Source organism: Harpegnathos saltator, unplaced genomic scaffold, assembly GCF_003227715.2.
Source record: "Harpegnathos saltator strain DR-91 unplaced genomic scaffold, Hsal_v8.6 scaffold32, whole genome shotgun sequence".
NCBI lineage: Eukaryota > Metazoa > Arthropoda > Insecta > Hymenoptera > Formicidae > Harpegnathos > Harpegnathos saltator.
Window position 1 is genome coordinate 26029 of NW_020230117.1, and position 21013 is coordinate 47041.

Here is a 21013-nt window from a genome sequence, read left to right on the forward strand (position 1 = left end):
ACGTCTAATTTACTGAGAAAATCGGAGAAAGAAAGCATATTTTCCTATTCATATATGTCTACATAAATTAATTTATAGTAACATCGTGTGTCCTGATATCTTAAGATTATGTGAATTTTGTGCGTCCTCCAGACAGTTTCGTTTATTTAAAATATTTCACCTACTTAATTTAAGCAAACGTATGATTTGCATTTATATTCGCAATTTGAGTTATTAGGTTCTTTCCCTTTTTTTTATAAATGTGTACCGTCCCGCAAATTGTGCGTATACCAAAAAATTCTACTCCTGGATAAACTGGATAAATATATATATACATTACGTGTCCTCGTCGCAGGACATGTTCCTGTGTATACGTTCGAGTCACGTAAAAGACAAACTCCGCATAAAACATTGAACAAAGGTCACGTTTAAAAAACAAATTTACGAATTACGATTCAATTTACGATCTGACTGGTCCATGACGTGCGCAATGAAGTTGAAGAGGTTTACACGTTAAATTTTTTCATATGATTCACGACTGAGAATCACGTAACAGTTGCAAGGGAATAAAAATAAACGAACGAAGGCGTATAAGCGTTTTATGGTACGAAAATGGGTGATAATTAGAATTCACGGAATATTGCTTAGTTAGACGAGAGAGAGAGAGAGAGAGAGAGAGAGAGAGAGAGAGAGAGAGAGAGAGAGAACAAAACAGAATAATAAATGTCTTGCATTATTTATCTTTTTTCCCAGCCGGCATCAATTACGAATAATCCGAAGGATTCTGATACTGCGATGCACTCGTCTATCGTGAAATTATCGCGTGACTACGTAATCGTCGATTATAACGTTGATGATATCATTAACAACAAAGCGAGAAAGACGCGAGAGAGGGCCGGAATTCCCTTATTTCGCTGTTACTGTTATTCAAATCGCTGCTCCGGTAATCGCGATGAAATCCACAAAATTCAATCTCCCCGTCACGCGTCTCGAGATGGTACAGCAACAATATCTGAAGTGTTTATCCAGCGTGCCGCGAAACCGGTTTATACATTGCATTACGGTCAACATACTGCCAGACATACCTGCCCGCTTGTCCGACATACCGTGGAATCGGTTCACGTACGCCGAGCTTCAATAAAGCCTTAAAATATTTTTCGTCTTTCGAAATGTAGGAGTCTTCTTACATTACGTTACTATCCGAATGCACATGTACGATATGACGCGACGTGAATACGACGCACCTAAGCCTCGGGAAGAAAATAACAAATTAGCTGAATAATTGAATAAATAACGCGCAAGCATATTCAGATACGACGCAAACAATCGAAGAAAAGATTAGTGAGTTTCTTGACTTACTTAAGGCATTGTGAAAACTTAATGCGCTGCGTCACAATCGATACTTGTCCGACGTTTTATGGAATCGATTTATGCACGCCAAGCGTAACATTAATATCGACCAAATTCGTATATTGTGCTACCTTATTTCCATAACATTAACATTTAACCAAGCCGAAGTTATCGCTAGCACCTGGATATCCGTCGTATCATATTAATAGTATTATATTAATCACACTGAGAGAAAATGATATATGATATTTGGAATTATAATGATACAGTAATTAAATTATAGTCCGAAATATCATATTTATAGTAAGTATTACCATAATATCGGTAATAATTACGATATTGGCATAATATAACCAACCATATAATATTTTTACTAAGAATTATAGTAAGTTAAACTAAAATTATTGTATGGATACAAATATAAAATGGTGGTAGGTAAAGTAACTCTTTTATATAATCAATATTACCTAAATAGAATATTTGTTAAATGATGACAGATGTAACTATATGAATATTAAATCTCACTATATTTGTGAATGAGAAATTACCATATATATGTGGTAAAAGTAACTAAACAATTATTTCAGACAATCATTGACTATATATTTGTGTTTATTCTACTATATTTTGCAGGCTCCATCAACTATAAAAATATGGTTGACGCCAAAATGAACTATAAAATATAGTCAGATTATAGTTAATTCAACTATACTTTTCTATCAGTGCACGATATGATATTAAGTATTAATATTATTATACTTATTAATAATATTACACTAATATTATCGTGATACTAATATTACATTTTGACGCATATAATATTAATCTCACATTAAATCAGTATATCAATGCTATATAAATGATATAATGCGACATGTGTGTGCGGTATGATGCGATATGCTGTTGTGCGTGTGAAATGACAAATTAACTGAATGACAATCAACGCGGTTAGCATATTCAGACACAAGGCAAACGATGAAAAACTTGGCGAGCCTTTTGGTCCAGTTAGGGCTCTGTAAAAACGTTCACGTACTACGTATATATTACTACTACGACATATTGCCGATCCCACATATCGGCTTATCTACAGCGAGCTTTAATGTTTACTAAACCAAAACTCATTAGTTTTCCCAATTGTTCCCATCGTATCTGAACATAACACGACACGATACGATACGTGTTACGTCAAGCTGTCGAAACGACGGCTTAGCTGAGCAATTAATAATTATAATGCACACGCGATGCGAACAATATTCGATAGCTGAGTGAATTTTCATGTATATTAGCGAGTGACGAGGTTTTGCTGAAGCTTGATACATTGTATTGTGATCGGCTTGCCGCCCAGACGTACCTGCGTGTTTGTCCAACATATCGTGGAATCGATTTATGTACTGCATTATGATCGACATGGCGGCCGAGATCAATCACTCTGAGGTCTGTCTACCTTGGATGGAAAATCTAGACGTGGCCTGCGGCTGTCACCCTCTTCTCTGAAACGAAACAGAGAGGCAGTCTCGATTACTTGGGCGTTCGTTCATTAACCGGGACTCGGGACTGATTCTCTCTATCACGGACACTCGCGGACGCTTGTCGCGAAATGTACACATCGATTAAATTCGTGATGTTAAATCTCGTTAGAATCGTCGCGCGATCGATCGCGCACGCGTACACCAACATACACACAAGGCAGGCGTACACACAAACACACACAACCGGGTGTCCCAGCAGCAAAGCAGCAATATTCTGAGCGGCTGTAATATCGATATGGTGTGTTTGTGGAGGAAAAATGCTCGTGCAAACATGCGTCGTGTATCGAACGATTGAGCGAGATCGAGCTGTACGAATGTACAGTTGCAAAATTGCCGATAAAAGGTGTGTCACGTACTGTTTCTGTATTACCTGTCCCAGTGGTCGAATGAACTACTGGTTACAACACGTTACGCGAAAAGTGTAGATAAACTGCTAAATCGCATGAGAGACGCTACTCCGCTCGTCCGCAAGGAGGCGATCTGGACGAACTCAGCGGCGCGAGCCGGAGCGGAGCGGAGTCTTCTCAGGCGAGTCGCGAGACGGTGGGCGGCGGTGGAATGAATTTTCAAGATCTCGTCGCAACCGATTTGCCACTTGGACGACAAATAGTCCGAAGCGGCGCGCAATAATGTTCCCTTCCCTTCTCGTCAACGGTTTTGCAACTGCACAACTTCGAACACCTGCCTACCTCGACCAGTTTTGCTCACATGATGACTTGGCTAACTTGGCCTCCCGGAATATATCGACTTCCCTTTCATCCCGGGAACACCCTGTATAACACGCACGTGTACAGAAACGACGTGTACAGAGTCGACTTCGCGACTTCTTCTGTTGTATAATAGCCGCTGACGCGCGCGCTTACAGCTACCGAATTTTTCATTCGAAAGCGATTACAAGCGACACACAATCGGCCGGCGTCGTCGCGCAATTCAGGCAGGGTCGACCATGAATCGACACGGCCTTGAACCATTATAGCGAACACACACGTTCGTCGTGTCGTACGACGGACGACGGCGCGCGATTGCATTTCACTCGCGGCTGGAGAGGACGCGCGCTCCTGCGAATACGCGAGCGAGGAGCGCGAGTCGCCAGCATTTCTCTTCGGCCGTCGTGGAATCCGCCGACGACTCTCGCCGACTCGCCGAGAGCATCTCTCGCTGCTTCTCATCTATTGTGTGCCTTACGTAATACCGAACGCGATGATTCAGCTGATCGTAGCGGTGCGTAGGATGACTTCACGCAACGCGACGGAAACACCGCGCCGCCCGCCGCCGGAATTATTCGAGAAACTGCGACGGAAAAAAATATCCCGAACTGATCGTCGGTGCGTGTGGAACATCAATTGTTCCACGAGGGTTTGCGTGTCGAGGAAAACAAACAGCAGCCTCGGCTCCGCCGCCGTCCGAGCGACAAATTGAGGACAAATACTCGGTCGTTAACGAGAAGCTAACAGCAGCGATTCATCTTAATAATAAATCAACTGACGGCTAATTGAAGCCAGAAATAATATCCGACTAAGTTAGTTGCGACGGGGGGGATCAAAGGATGCGCGTCGTCGTTATGAAGCATTTTACGTAAGGAAATATGGAAAATGCTAATTCCGATTTCTACGCTTCGGGGCTGAGAGCGAAATTAGTTGCGTTGCCGAGCGGCCTGAACGGTTTTTAGCTAACCGGCCGAATTTCGCGAGCAGCGAGAAATTCGCCAAGGGATTTCCTCTCGATTCGAAATATCACTCTCTGTCACTCGTCCAATCCGGATATCCATTTGCAACATGATCCGTCGCACGCGGTTATACAATATATTAGGGGTGCCGGAAAGTCTTTTCGTTTTTCCGTGTTCCTCACTTGGTTCGAACGCTGCCATTTCCCAAGAGTAAGTTCGCTCTTAATGGAACTTGATATACCCGATGAAAAGAAAGTGTCGTTAACTAACCCGGATAAATTAAATGAATTCTGGATTAAAATTAAGAATCCCGGAACTACAACCAGCGGAAATTGAAGGTTTTAAAATACGAAAAGACTACCCCTAATACATTTCGTCGAGGTCCGTTTTCAAGTGCCATTTCCTCCGGCTCCTCGCTCCCGCTGAATTTCGCACACAGATTCAACAGATCTCAGCTGGCTCAGCGCTCTGTTACATTGTAATAACCCGTTAGCGCTATACGTAACAGTTCCGAAGCGGCGCTTCTCCGACGCTCCGCCGACTCGCGAACCTTCGCCCTCGCCAGCGACCAGCCAGCTAGCCAGCCGGTCGATCGATCGATCGATCGATCGATCGATCGATCATGCGCTTTGCGTGATCTCCTGGAGAATCGCCAATTGGCGATGCAGGCGATGGAAGAAGAAGACACCGAAAGACTGGACGAATGGAGGTCGCGATCGAGCGCTTCATGCGAGCGCGATCATGATCGCGCTAGATGTTTCGTTTTGCGCTTGCAAAACAAAAAGCCGAAAACGCGCCGAGCAAGCGAAATACCTCGGGATTATGTTGCGAAAACTGTATGTATTGTAACACAGAGAGCCACACGGCGTACGCAGAAAACGAGCCGCGGGAGGCCGCGTGCGCGAATGTGTATGTGTGTGTGTGTGTGTGTGTGTGTTTGTGTGCGTATGTGTGCTGCATGCGTTACGCAAGGGCTCGCTCGCACCTGTGCGAGCGTGTGCGCGCAACATTCCCGTATCCGTGTGTACCTGAAAATCGTCATTTAATCTAATCTGGAGGAGAGGTGGGAGAGAGACGAGTGGCGTCTTCCGCAGCTATGCGACATTTCCTTCCTCCATTATCGATACAGAGAAGATCGCGCGACTAATTTTATCTTCGCGGCGACTCTTTGAGATTGAGAGCCACGTCGGATTTAATTACTAATCCGTCTCGCCTATCTGCCTCCTCTTCCGATTAATATTCCTCTGGATACGATAAAGAATTCCTGGGAGTTCTCTTACGCGACGAACGCAACCAGTCAACCAGTGCCGGGCATTGGTTGATTAAAAAATTCTGTTGGACGTTAAAACGGATATAAGATTAACGCCGAGTAAATGCGACGATAACATTCAGCTTTGTCGAGCGATTTAATTGATCACACGCTGATTGGCAAATACCAACCGATTAATAGTCACCGGCCGATTCTAAATTGTTCATAATTACGATGCATGACGATCGATTGATTTTCACTAGTAATTTGCCGGTTATTTCAATCAAGTCGGATATCCCAGCACTGACGCAATGTCGCGGGCACTAATCGATTCAATTCCGGTTGAGTAAAATAAAATAAGAATTAACATCGAGTGAATCGTGTATTGCGTCCCATTAATGTTTTCCAATCGATCGTCTTGATGCGATTTAATCACACGCTAATTAATCATTAATGTGCCCATCCGATTCAGTTAATCATGATTACCCGCATGACGTACGATTTCCATTATTACCGACTCGCCGACTATTCCAGTATAAATTTCCAAAATAAAAAAATTCAATTCTGCAAATTAACACTGACGCAATGTCGAGTTATCGAGTGCAATTCCAGCTGACCGAAAAACCCAGAGCGATTGTCATATTAAATTCCGATGAAAATATTCATGTCATAGGTTTGCCGATTATTCGAGTCAACAAACACCATTCTTGTCGATTAATAACCAACCAGACTGATGACGTCTGCTCGCTAAAGAGATCTTGCCCGATCTCACGCTGCCCGATATGTTCTCGTAACGCACGGATAATCGCGCATCCGCTGGGCCACTTTGACGCAATTGAGAGATTTAATCGAGGTGTCGAGAGTGCGTGAGTTATCCTCATCTTCAGGAGCAGCGGCGAGAAACCCGCGGAAAACGCGAGAGTCCCATCTCCGAGCTCCGGCAACGAGCTGTTGCCTCCGCTCGGCGAGCGAACTCCACGGGGAAGCCATTCATCCGCGTTTGTTTCCCTGTTCTCGAGAACACCGTTGGTGGTCTTGATTTAGCTTAAGATACACCTGCCGCGTAACTATTTACGGTTCACGACAGGCGATCGCGGCGGCGTAAATGATTCATCGGCCCCGGGTGACGCGCTGCTTCGATCGGTGTCGTTGTCGTTCGGCCGGCACGCGAAATCGCAGCGCTTTCGCGACTCTCCGACTCGCGACAGAGCGTGAAGCCAAAGCGCGGTAACGCGCCTCTGTAATGCGGTAACGCACACGCATTACAGCCAAGTGCGTCGCGAGTACAACGCACTCCGCGCGGCGGCGGCGGCGGCGGCAGGAGAAGAAGAAGGAGCGACGTCGCGGCGCGACACCGCTTGGTTTCCTTGCGAGGTTGCCTCGATTTTATCTACCTGCGCAAATAGATGAACGAGGACGCTATCTGCTGGTTGCATAATGATTTTTACGATAATCACGGCTTGGTATAATGCATCCGTGTAAAGCGACCGCATCGACTCACCGGCGGAGGCAGGGGTTAATTCGGGACGTGATACAACGGGAGCCACGTCGACGCCGACGTCGACGGCCACGGTGACGACGACGACGGCGGCGGTGGCGGCAGCGACGACGACGACGACGACGTTGCTGGCTAACTAGTCGCGGCCACTGGAACGCGTCCAATCTCGCGAACGCCGCTCGTGAAAGTGCCTTTAAGCCCGGATCGTCGTTGATACGCGGAGTGGACTCGGCCGCGTTAAACGGCACCGCAGGAAAGTTAACGAATGTGGCTCACGTTGGACGCCAGTGACGGATCCAGCTAGTTCGGGGCCTATCGCGTCATCTCGCGCTCAATTCTCAGCCCGATGGCAAATCCTCGCTCTCCCTCTCTCTCTCTCTCTCTCTCTTTCTCTCTATATATATATATATGTTTCTCAGACTCGCAGACTCTTCATTCTCGACACTGTCAGGAAGCGAGGAACGCGCGAGACTGCTGAGCAATTTGATGCCTATAAGCGTTGCCAGGTCTAAATTTTCTTCGACCAAAATAACGCGCGTACACATACACACACGATCCGAAATGACACCTTCGAATTTATTTTATGTTCGGATATCGCGACATGTCCACCGGTTTCTTCCGCAATTTCCATACCCACGTCAAACCGGTGCGAACTCTCGTCTCACATCTGGCAAATGTGGTCGCACGTAGGATGTAGGAAAAATCACGGAGGAAGAAGTATCCTCGTTAAGAAGATACGATTCTCGCTATCCGAGTAGGTGGCGACAGACCAAAGTCCGTCAATCCTCCGTCAAAACAGTCCTCGGTATTGCAATATTCACAGTGTACTCGTCTCCCTCGGCACATTTCGGTCATTTCATTGAGGAAATCTTTTTTCAACACAGGATCGACGGACAGAAGATCCTGTTTAGACGGATGAGTGAGAATCACAGCCTTTAGTCGTTCGTCAGAGCAAGTTCTTATATCGGCTTCTCACTTTAAATTCGCCGGAGAATCTTATTAAATTATTGCAACAATAATGCTCCGTCGGTATTTCCTTGTCGTTACTTAATCACGAAATACTACAATGTATTTTCGCGCATATCTTCTTTCATGTGACTTGAATTTATATAATCATTTGTATAATTTCATAACAAACAACCTGAGCCAGCTCCTATGGGCTTTCCATCGCGATTTCTCATTTTTATATTTATAGAGGCAGCGTGCCCTGTTAGATCATCATTGCAACAATAATGCCTCGTCGGTATTTCCTCGCCGTCACTCAGTCGCGAAACAATGTGTCCACGCATCTTTTTTTTATTTTTATTATTCGCGTGACGAGCGCAACAACGTGACACGTGCGCCGCGTCTGTCCTCGCCGTCGGACTTGACTATATCCAGCACTGCTTGATGCCGCTCCAGCGGCGCGGCGAGGCGAGCCGAAAGTGCAAGTGTAACTATTATATACGACGCAGCCAGCCGGTACTCTTAAGTAATAGTAACCCGCGCGCTTGAGTAACGAAACGGAGAAAGATGGCAAAGACGCGGGAACCGAGGGAGAAAGGGAGAAAGAACGAAGAGGATATACTCGCGGAGACGGTCGGGGGGGAGAGAGAGAGAGAGAGAGAGAGAGGAGCGAGGGAGAGAAGGGGAGAAACAGAGAAAGAGGGGGGAGGGAGAGAGAGAGAGAGAGAGAGAGAGAGAGAGAGAGAGAGAGAGAGAGAGAGAGAGAGAGAGAGAGGAGAAAGAGAGAGGAGGACTGAACGGAGAAAGGCCTATCGGCCGGCATACCGTCGTCGTTGACACTCCGAGAAATTGCGGTCGCGTGCTGTCACTGTCCAGCGTCGGGAGAAGAAAAGTGCTAGATCGACGTTGCAAATTACGGCTCCGATGTAATGAACACAGCTGCTCGCCGAGGCCGGCGGAATAAAACTACGAAATTTGTGCAGCATAGTCCTAGGAAGGTGGGAGTCGTTTTATATAATCGAATTAACTCGTGAATTTTACTTGTAGATATACTGAGTGAGGAGAGAGAGAGAGAGAGAGGGGGAGGGAGGAGGGAAGCGGGAGAGTGATTAAACGTAAACTAACGATTACTAAAAAATGCCCTAATAACGAAATATTACTTTCTGGCCAGCTGTGTATTCTACGTCGTTGACATATTACCTATTCACGTATGCCTAAACGTCGATAATCGACAATACGCAAAGTTGAAAAAATAGGTCAGAATCGATCAAATCGGCGATATGAAACCGCACTGCCATGTCTTTGTTAATGATAGGCTACACGGCAATTACTCTGTAATTAACGTTGGAATATAGAGTACGTGTATCCGTGTGTGTACATCAGCCGATAACGAAAAAAAAAGATACCACGACTAATAGATGTCAAAATGCGTCACTAGGAAAGTACGAACACGCACACGTGAATTCTCGTATTACATAACCGACGTAATCGTCGAATCGAATGCGACGGTCGCGTATCGGAGGTAACCGGAAAGAAGGGAACTATAAAAATAAAAAATAGATATATATATATATAAAAAAACGAGCACGCTGCAGTCAGTCTGCGCCGAATCGGAAGATCGCGAGATAGCGCGATCGAACCACGATGCTTTACAAAAAAGCGTCAAAGTGGAACCCTAAAAATATTGATAATGCAAAAGCGAAAATGTCAAAACGTCACGTCGGATGAACACTAAAGCATCGATTCTCTTAAGAGGATTTCAAAATGAACAGCAAACTTCTGTGCAACGATCGCACTGCCCTTTCCGTATTTCTTAGATGATCGAGGGCGATGATGAAAGCGACTCGTAATTTTTCCTATCAATTTCATATCCTTTTTATATCCTCGTCCAATTGCAAAATATGTTCTTTAATGACAGAGTTCTCCCGCTAGAGATCGATGCGTTCTGAATTTCAAAAATTACAGATGCGACTTTTCTGTCCGCGATAGTAACATGTAAAACTTATTACAAGCATCATGTACTACTTTCTTTACAGTATTCAGCGAAAAATATTTCCACGCATATACGTGAAGAAATCCTGCTTTAAATAAGTTTTCGTACATATCTTAAACTTCTATATTTAGTTGCAAGGGCTCGGTGTATATTTTTCTTGAAATTTTTTTCAACGGAACAAACACACGTCCAGCGTGTGCAACCAGTAGAACTTTTGCAACAATGAAATATTTAATGTTAATCTACTGTTATTATTATTGTTGCTGCTGTAGTTGTTATTCTTAAGAACTTATTATTATTATTATTATTATTATTATTATCACACGTCGTGTTAGCATTATTATTATTATTATTAATTTATTACCAATAATTTGAAAGCTCGCTGCTCACTTCGAAATCCCCTTAAGAGAATCGATCGTGATTGGCTCGATTTTCCTATGCTTAAATCACGTGGCCCATAGGACACGCAAAAACGTAAGCAGTATGACATAAGCAGTAAGCAAAAAGTGGTCGACCACATTATTCCTCCTTCTTACGGACCAAGCCCAAAAGTAATCAAATCTAATTGACGAATTCCCATGGTGCTTAAATTGTTCTCCGCGTCACAGCCTTTGCAGCCTACATTTTTCTATGTACTCTTGGCCTTATCGCCTTATCGCGTATCGCGACTTACGGCTTCGACAACAATGTGCTTCTCCTTCAGGCAGAATGTAAACAGCGCGTACTTTCTCTCGGTTGCGGACGTTGGAGGTTGATTTGAGAAGAGCGCCGTTTTTCCCCGCGACATCGATTCTCGAGGAATGAACGGCCGAATGTTAAAGACCTCGACGAGAACCTCAGCTCTTCGGGATTATAATACGCCGGATGTCACGCTCATTTCTATTGATTATTCCGACACTTGACTGAAGTTCAAATTCAGTGAAGTTTAACTCAGCAAAGATATAGTAAATAAATGCAACTCATGATGATGGTATGAGTTAATTCGTTTTATCGACTTCCTGTGTTGGCTATATATCTAATTTGTTGTACACAATTGGTTACGTTTTATACGCAGACGAGCGAGACGCGTCGGCTCACATGACCCAAAGCGTCAACCAATGTGTCAACAATAGAGTTATTAACTGACGCGTTGGTCATGAAAATAATTAACGATCAAAAGAAAACTCGATATTCGATCGAATAAATAATCGTCGCAGAGCTTGAGGTTCACAGAGAACCTTTGCAAAATATTTCGCAGTTTATCTAATCAGTGTCACGACCATTAGTTTAATATTAGAGAATGTGTTCTTGACACCGCGCATATTTAAACAAATAAAGAATTACAGTTGGACACAAGCATTATTTAGCGTGTGTAAAAGGGGAAAGGATGTCGCAGGTAACATCATTAATCTATATATTTACAGAAGACATGCATTCGAGTTTGAGATATGCAATGCGAGTTTGATTGCGCAAAAAAAAAAAAAAAAATACAACCGGCTGGACATGTTACACATGTATCTGTTTTATTCTCTCGGCACGACTGCGAATAAAATTACACAATTGCGTTGCGCATGATCCTTCCTTGTTATTATGAGAAACCGTCGAGATGTCACGTATGTCAACGCGAATAAGCACCGTCACGCCTAAGCATTAATTTCTTTATCGCACAATCGGTCTATCATTGTTGATCTATGACAGCACGTAACAAAAGTACAAACATACGTGAAATTGTCCAAGTAACACATGTGTCGAGGCCGCGATTAGCCGTGAATTGATCATCATGATTATCTGCGCCAAGGCCGAAGAGTACCGAACTTTGACAAACATTAAGAAGACTGTTCGTCGCACGTGAGAGAATCCCCTCGATCTCTCACGTATTTCACCAGAAAGAAATATATAATAAACTAAAACGGTCGTACACGTAATCATACAAACACAGAGTATCTGACAATGACATATAAATATCTGATGTATTTATGTGCGCATTATGTCAAACTGAACAAAAAAAATCCTGCACGCCCATTTTGCAAACAACCGTGTATATTTTTAGTTATCAATTAAAGAAGATAGACGTGTATATATATATATATATATATATATGATACATATATACACAACGAGACCAATAGTCGTTTACAGTCACGACTTTTTATAAGTCCAAATGACTGAAAGAAGGAAGAAAAGTTAAATAATGCGCTATCGATACACGTAACAACCGCATGCGTCACGTTTACGAGCGAAACGTCCGACGAAAATGAATTAATTCAACGATTGAGTTAATTAATACATTCCTTGTCCTTGTCTCGAGTCCGAACTTCCGAAGCAGTCGATAAACGCGGCCGGTATGAAATCAAGATAATGCTCTTTTTCTTTTCCAATTTTTTTTCCCTGCATTTTTTACCTGTCCGTTTCGACGTACACAACCCATTCTCGAGGCCAAGTGCACCTTCGATTGGGGGTGGGGGCAGGGAGGGTCCGACAATTATACGAACCTTGGCGGCGACTTCTCAGCGCCGATCGGTCACGGTTCGGCATCGCAGTCGCACGCCGTTCTCTCGGTTCTTCATTACGCATGCAATTCGCCGCATTTGCGCAAGTCGGCCGGAGCATAATGAAATATAATTTTCCGAGATTTGTGCGCGATATTACAGCGCAATCCATATTTAGAGCATTCCCAGCACAACGAGACTGCCGTTTATCGCGGTCGCAGGAAATACCGGACGAACGCCCAGACAAGTTTCACTAGTTTCATTATTTATTATATTATCTTCGATATTGTAATATGACACGTGGAAGTCTCTTCGTTCTGTTTTACATTGTATCGCGACACAATCCGATGCTTTGAATTATACAAAATCTTTCAAACGTATTTTTTATTCATGAGTGTAAATGAAAAAGCCACGGAGGAAGGAGGGATATTGAGACACGTGGATTATGAAAGTAATCTGAAAAGTCTCAGTGTTTTCAAACGAGCTGATATCCATATACCATTGTTATAACTTGACGTAATTTGACGTGCAGGAAATGAAATGCGCTATGTAAATTTTATATGTTGTCTTGATCTCGAACTTGCATATGGATTTCAATTTCATCGCGTTTGCCTTGACCTGTTGTTTTCAATCACATGTGCTGAATGCTTTAGAGCTCCGAAAAAGTGTATAAATCCAGAGGCTATAAAAATAGTATCATAAACACACAGAACAACATGACACCGATGTCGATGAACTTTACGAAACGCGGCGCGACTAGCGCGAATGTTGTACCTTGCAATTTGTGTACCTCTTGATACTACCTCTTGAAGTTTTTATCATCATATCTCTGTAAATTAACGTTGAATATGCGCAATTTCGGTTCGAGATAATAACTTCCTGTGTTTTTCCCACTTCTCATTCGCAAAGCTAGTCACAAACAAGAAATAATCCAATCCATGATAGTCTCGTCGAATTCGCGCTTTTTCTTTCGCTCGGTAACGTCGATACATTTCTTAGTATCGAATAGGAAATTTCATTTTTATACTAGCTATTGTAATCAACGATATAAAAAATAAAACTAAATCAAAGTATAACAGAAGAAAATCAATGTGTGAGAACTCTTTACGTTTCCCACTTTGAGTCGCATTTGAGACATTATATTTTTAACTTGAATTTGCATTGGAATATAATGCATCCCAGTTTAATCATAAAGAATTTTTAAGTGCTGATTCATGCAAAATTCTTACAAACACTGAGAACCGTGTCTCATCTGTCAAAAGTCACGGCCATAAGTGACAGGTCTCCCCCTCTCTCTCTCTCTCTCTCTCTCTCTCTCTCTCTCTCTCTCTCTCTCTCTCTCCCTCTCTCTCTCTCTCTCTCTCTCTCTCTCTCTCTCTCTCTCTCATGACAGAATCCGGGAGAATTCGAGGATACGTGCGATCGCTAACTCAATTTCCGGCTTAGTCTGAAACGATACAACTGCGACTGCGTCCTCGCAGACTATCGCGATCACGCACGCATGCACGCACAACGGGCACACGTATTAATAACGAAACTACTGTGTGATAACTCGAGTGAGACGGAGACGAAGGTCGAGACGCTGCGATTATTTCGTGAGGAAATGTAATTTGCGACACGGACGCGAATCGACAATTCGAAGCAGTACGAGATAACGCCGATAACTCGCGGTAGCTCGTGAAAGAATTCATCAACAGGGAGAAACAAATCGTGACCGCAAGATGATCAGCGCTAAAGCTCCGGATAACGACGATTGCATATCGAAGAGATCAAATCGCCATTACGACCGAACTGGAGTCCGTGATTAAACGATATTCTAACGATCCGGGTAAAGGTGGCCTTTGCCTTTCCAAAGTTGCACAACAAAATTGCAGTCAGGTGTCTCTAATCCGAAAGGAGATATGTTACGTGGGCATCGTCTGGTCTCTAAATCGATGCTGATCCTTGATATGTAAAATCGTCGACTTCGCGATACGAGCCCCGGCCTGCTGTAATCTGTAAGCTGGGCTAAGGCTGGGGCTTCACATATCCGTCTAAATGGTGGCAAAAAGGACACCAACAATCCTCCGTTAATATATTCTTCAGTGCTTTTAATTTGGAGTGCTTATAGCGACGAAAATATCATCAGTCTATGTCTGAGGAAGAAAAGGTACCTAAAAAGTCGGAGCTTAAGCACCAACGCAAGATTTCGCCCAAAAACAGAGACAAAACTATTACATATCGTCAATGAAAGACGAAAATTTGGCCCGAAATTTCTCTAATTCAAATCAGATTACAGTTCCAATTTATATGCTTCTTCATTTATCTATAACTTAATCTTTTATTCTACCTACTTATTATACCGATCTTCATATTTCACCACCTTTATTTCTTGCGATTATGTTACTTTCGATTTCTACCGTGTGTATATATATATATATATATATTCTACATAAGTTTCTTTATGTAACCAAAGAATGCTTCCCGGCTAATAAATATCGTCATCATCATCATCATCATCGTTATCGTCATCGCTTTCCGCGAGACGGCATACATACCTCTTGAATTCCAATTTTCCAATTCGGGTTTCAATTCAAATTCGAACGCGTTCCAAGAGCGGAAGATGCGCTTATGCGAAAGAAATGGGGCGCGATTATCCCCCGGGAGTGCAAACGCACCGCGATTATCTCCCTCCGAGAATGAGAAAGACACGCTGAATGAAGCCTCTCAACGTTTAATCAGCGACAGATGATCAAAGTCATCATCTCGCTCGGCTCTCCCACATAGTGGAGCAACTGCACATTGCTGAGAGTTCTGCCGTTAATTCAGGCACACAATTAATAACAACGTCGCAACTGTGATGTAACGGCGTTTGCGCAAAAACGCACGAACCGTAACGAGCGGGATGAACCGCGCTCTGAAGTAATTCGCCGGCGCGGACGAAGCGACGCGCGCTTAAATAACACGTCCTCGGGATCCACTTCGGCGATGCCGCGCCGGCAAGTAGATCATGTCGGCCGAATAATTTCACCGGGACACGGAACGCGCATCGACATCCACTTCCTCCGAGTCACACTCTCTCGTCGCTCGGCAATGAATGGATGATATCATTTATAACGCTCATTTATGTACGCTCGCATTCCAACGACGCGCGATATTACGCGCGCGCGCGCTTATCTGCTTAAAGCTGGTTACGTTGCATACTACAATCGTTACGCGTTGCACGTGGTGGCCGCGAGCGGGAATAACCGCTCTCGCCTGCGAAAGCATCGCTCCACAGCAGCGAGCGGGCCTCGCGCGGAAGCGCGATGGAGCGCATACATACACATCGTCGGCGTGCACGAATTTCAAAGTCCGACGCACCCGACGCGCTGTGTCGCCTCGGTTCCGCTAATCCGCGAGCAATGCGGATGATGAGCGGATCAATCGTTCGGGTGATATAAGGTCGGAATGATGCAATCCAGCCGAGAAAGCGAATCCTGCCTTTCTCACGGTCGACCTTCGGAATTTTTGTTTCCGCGTGCCTCCACGTTCTGTCGCGACCTTTCGAATTTCTACAGGTTCCCAGACGAGCAATCGAACGAGTAAACGAGAGAGAGAGAGAGAGAGAGAGAGAGAGAGAGAGAGAGAGAGAGAGAGAGAAGACCGCCAGGGCAATCGACTCCTTCTTTCCTTTTCTTTCCTTCTTTTCTCTTTTTCATTTTGCAGACCTTCGGATATATCCGATCACTAAGAATTAATAAATTTAAGAATTAATTAATTTAATCCAATGAGAATCGCTCAAGGAGAGATGTCGCCAGCGGATAATTTCTCCTTGCGACAATAAGGTCGACGATCGAGTACGTCGACGCATCAAGGTTTTTCTTCTTTCCTAGCGCATTAGCCGCCATTTCGTCGATTAGTCGCGCTCGATCCTGTATATTTAAATATTTAATTCAATTATTATGCTCCGTCATTAAAATGCGCATATATAAAAGTAAATTGTGTATATTAATTAAAATATTTTCACATTCACTTCCCGTCTTCGTCGTCGTGTGGCGACCTCGATTTTTTACTTCGTGTATATTTCTTCGCGATCTCTATCGCTGCGAGACTGACCGAGCAGTAACCTCGATGGCAATATCAGCAGCATCGATATCGGTAGCAACAACAACAACAACAATAGCAGCATCAGCAGCAGCAGCGACGGTAGTACAACTGCAGCAAGCAAGCAAGCAAGCAAGCAAGCAAGCAAGCAAGCAAGCAAGCAAGCAAGCACGGGGAAAGTGCATAGCTGCATGAAGTTGTAACTTGCCGAGATTCGCTGTAACGCATTAATGGCAAGCGAAGGAGGGGAAAGAGAGGCAGAGGCAGAGACAGAGACGCAGGAAAGAGGGAGGCTAGAGGGCAGGGAGAGAATCCCCTTATGTAAGCGCTATATTAAAGTCTCTCCGTCGACGTCGATGGCACTACCGCGAACGAAAACACCCGCGGAGACGCGGTTATCAACGCGTCTCTTTTCGAGACCCGCCGAGATCACCTTGCGTCGTGTGACGCGCTCCCAACGCGGCGTATATAGGGTGACCGTTTCTTACAGCTTCGCTTTCCGGCAAAGCCGGACATTAGCCGAGGGAAGAAGCAGAAGAGGAAGAAGAAATTCGAACATGACACACCGTCACTTTCACGTTACGGCGATGTCGCAAGTCGATACCGGCAATCAATTTTCGGCAGACATCTCTCGAGAGAGCGCACCGACGATTCGCGCGCATGCGCCAACTGTTCGTCGCTCTAGTCGCATTTCAAAGTCCGCGCGAGACTGGAAGCTTTTTCCGTGTGGACTCACGATACAATCTTTCGGATAACGAGGACGCGTCGGTCGCGCAAGTGACTAGACCGAGAGACAGTGAGAGGGGGGGGAGAGGAGAGAGAGAGAGAGAGAGAGAGAGAGAGAGAGAGAGAGAGAGAGAGAGAGAGAGAGGGAGGAGCGAAATGGCGCGTCGACCTGCAAGCGCGAGGGACCGCGCGAATGTGAAACGAAAACGGACATTGCGGCCTTGATGAGTTCGCAGTATGGCGAATCGTACGGCGATACGCGACTTTTGTGTGTTAATGAAGCCGACCCGGGAAGGACGAGCCGCCGCTGCGGCGGCGGCGCCGTCGATGACTAAAGCCGACGTGGGTGGAGTGTCTCGTAGGAAAAACGCGGCACATCCGCGCGCACAGACGCGGATTCTGAAAACTTCGGGAGAGAAAGCAGATCTCGCTCCGAACTCTGTCAGAAAATTTGCCGGATGTCGCAATGGCGTTTCACGTAATAGGTAGATAAATCGGCGCGAGCCACGAGCAGACGCGCCGAGTGCGAGTGCGAATATCGGCCGCCTCGCGGTAACACAGTTATGGAGATCGCCGCGAGATTTTTAGCGGGACAACGACGACGACGATGACACCGAATGAAACCCGTTAGAACAGCTCATCGATCGATCGATGTAACTGATCATCGACACATCGCGAATATTTGTCCCACCATCGGCGAGATACTGTTAAACACCGTCGGCTTTCGATAGATTTTTTTGGCCGCCTGAAAGAGCCCCGAGGGACCCGGAAGTAATAATACAAGGACGATGTCACCGACTAGTTTTAGGCAAAGAAAAAGAATCGGTGAAACGAATGCGACAAACGTGAGTTGATTCGAGGGGAAGGAATTTCTGATTCTTGCGGACCAAATCGGGCTCTCAAGAGCGGAAGTTCCCTTTCCTCCGATCAAACGCTTCGATTCGGTTCGTTCCTCTTGTCGCGTTCATTGAAGCAATCTTTTCTCCGTGTGGTTATCCGATAGAGACCCAATAAGCGTATATATCGGATATTTGTATTACAAGTTAGATTATTTTTATATAGGACCAAACGTCTGATCAAATGATACCTAATCGTACCCAGACATCTTGACTACAGGAGATATCAAATGATATATAAATGAGTAGACAGAAATTTAAATAACGAAAAAATTAACATCGAACATATAAATAAGTAAAGTGAGTATCAACGACTTTTGTTTTGATCTTATTATATACCGCGAAATATATATATAGGTTTTCAAACATCCTTTATACTTTTCATTCGACTGGACTATTTTTTATTATAATGAAGTATATTGAACAGAATTGTATTTTCGCGGTTATCGCATCATCTGACACAACATCTGACATCTGAATGTTTGTGTGTGTACCGACGCTAAATCCCGTAAGGCCGACGGTCTTTACCCTCTTAGCTCGTCGTCGGTACTCTCGCTGGTCGCGCGCGCGCGCATGCGCGTGCGCACGCGCGCGCACAATTCAAGATTACAAGGAGCGCGCGAAGCGCATTCGTTTTTTGCATTTCGCGTGTAGATTATACAACAGCTTTTACCAATGGCGTTGTATGCCCGCAATGACCGGCAGCGGCGGTTAGGCAAAAACTAGTTTACGCGATTTACGATTCCACGAGCGTGCTGTTCCATCACGGCGCGATGACGACGCGATAATAATGCCTGCCAATTAGGCGATTCCGCGGGGTCGAGAACCGATGAAAAATCTCGAGCGCGCGACTGCATGACAGCGACAGTATATAATATTACACGCGCGCATGCCAGTATTGACCTCCAATACTTCAAGCGTTTTAGAAATACTCGATGGCGCAGCTCCGCTCAAAGTTTCACGAGGCGAAATGCGCGGCTTCTTCAGAGACAAGTGGATTTTAAACCCGGCTGTGACGAATAAACTCTAAGCGCGCGATTCGCTGACGTCCTTAACATTCAAACTGTCAAAACGCGATAGCTGCTGCTCGTGGTACAAAGTAAGCAGCGGCGAGGGAGCTAATAGACATAGCGGAGAAGAGTCAACAATGACTTGGAGCCTCGTCGTTACACAGGCTTTTTCCGGAACCGATTAGAATTGACTCTAATGCTTCCTAACGACAAAGCTGATCGCTCGCGGTCGTCGTGTTGATGCTGATGTCGCGGATACGGCGGCGTTAACTTGATCGGTACATCGTACGTTAATCAATTATTTGTGAATGTCACATTCGTACGTGCGATCGAGTTCGCTCAAATGTGTCGCCTTCTCACTGTCGCGAAGTAACTGCGACACTGATTTTGGGCTGTGCGATATTAACGTTGATACCACACTCAGTACGCTCAGTACGTGATGCTACTATTACCAAAGCAGTTCAACTCAATTATTCAACATTACCGATACTATTGAATCAATATTTATATATTCGTCTGAGATAGTGTTTACGCAATGGGAAACGTGAGTAACGTGCGCGGTTACGTGGGAATTAAAAACATCAGGCCGATCTGCGAGCGTGGGTAAGACGCGTGTTACGTAAAGATTAGGACGGATTTTCTATGTATGAAAAGAAGATCTCAGTTCGCTTGACTAAACAAGAACCGGACAGAAAATTGCGCGATGTTAAATACGATATCTCCACCCAGGGCGCCACTTCGCAAGAACATTCGTGTGAACATAGCTGTGTTGAAGATGAAGTGATACATAGCTGCGTTAAAACTCGATTGAAATAACTGGAAACAATCGACTGATTAGGAACTCGCTGCAGGAATTCTCCTGTGTTCCTGCAGCCGACTTTTCCCAATTCATTCTTCCCAAATCACGGAAGTGACTTTCCCAAATTACTTCCATCATCAAAATTCAGTTATCTTAATGGAATTGTTTTCCCCGCGGAGTTTCTGCGCACGGAAACAACTCGGTTCGTATAATTGAATAAAGACCAGACGATAACTCGACGACCTCAAAAATTCGCCTGGAACAATTAATTGACCAGAAATCTTGAATCTTTCTGCTCCTACAAGTTTCGTTCCTATGCTCTCTCTCTCTCTCTCTCTCTCTCTCTCTCTCTCTCTCTCTCTCTCTCTCTCTATCTCTCTCCCAGATAACGAAAAATTCAGTCCTACGAAATCATCTCCTTCTCATGTGGAACTGATTAATTTGCAAAACGGATTAATCAGATCAAAGACTTTGAAGAGACACGTCTGCGAAAAGTGTTTTGTGTTTGGAAGAATTGAGAAAAGAGATCGCTTTTCCCTCGGCGGGATTAATAAAAATATGTCGACGCGCCAGGATACATTCGATCGGAGCGTCTCTGTCTCATTTCGCCGCAGTTTTTTGTCATCCGTTCGTTTTTATATATCCGCTTCGCACAACTTCGTGTTCTTCGCACAAAGCGAATCGAGACATCGGTCGTTTCACGCAATCGGGGACCGTTAACCGATACGAATAAATTAAGCATATCGCGCAAACGATTCCAGACGAGCAGTGACCAGCAGTGCTGTTAGATAAATAACGTAGCATCATCGGTGCTTAATGGAATATCGGCTCCGCTTAATA

At 44.6% G+C, this 21013-nt stretch overlaps 1 protein-coding gene across 5 annotated transcripts in view; it reads right to left on the reverse strand.

Annotated features, from left to right (window-relative positions):
• The window catches only part of LOC105180979 (elongation of very long chain fatty acids protein AAEL008004), a 56306-nt gene that overhangs the window by 17279 nt on the left and 18014 nt on the right, over positions 1-21013 (reverse strand). For 4 of the 5 annotated variants that reach the window (XM_011137397.3, XM_011137396.3, XM_011137393.3 and 1 more), the window contains exon 2: positions 2681-2819. In XM_011137397.3, coding sequence (XP_011135699.1) covers positions 2681-2738 — 58 coding nt within the window. In that variant the 5' untranslated portion in view covers positions 2739-2819. Of the gene's footprint in view, positions 1-2680; positions 2820-7274; positions 7582-21013 lie in introns of those variants that run through there. The other variant, XM_025300044.1, reaches the window with a different exon arrangement.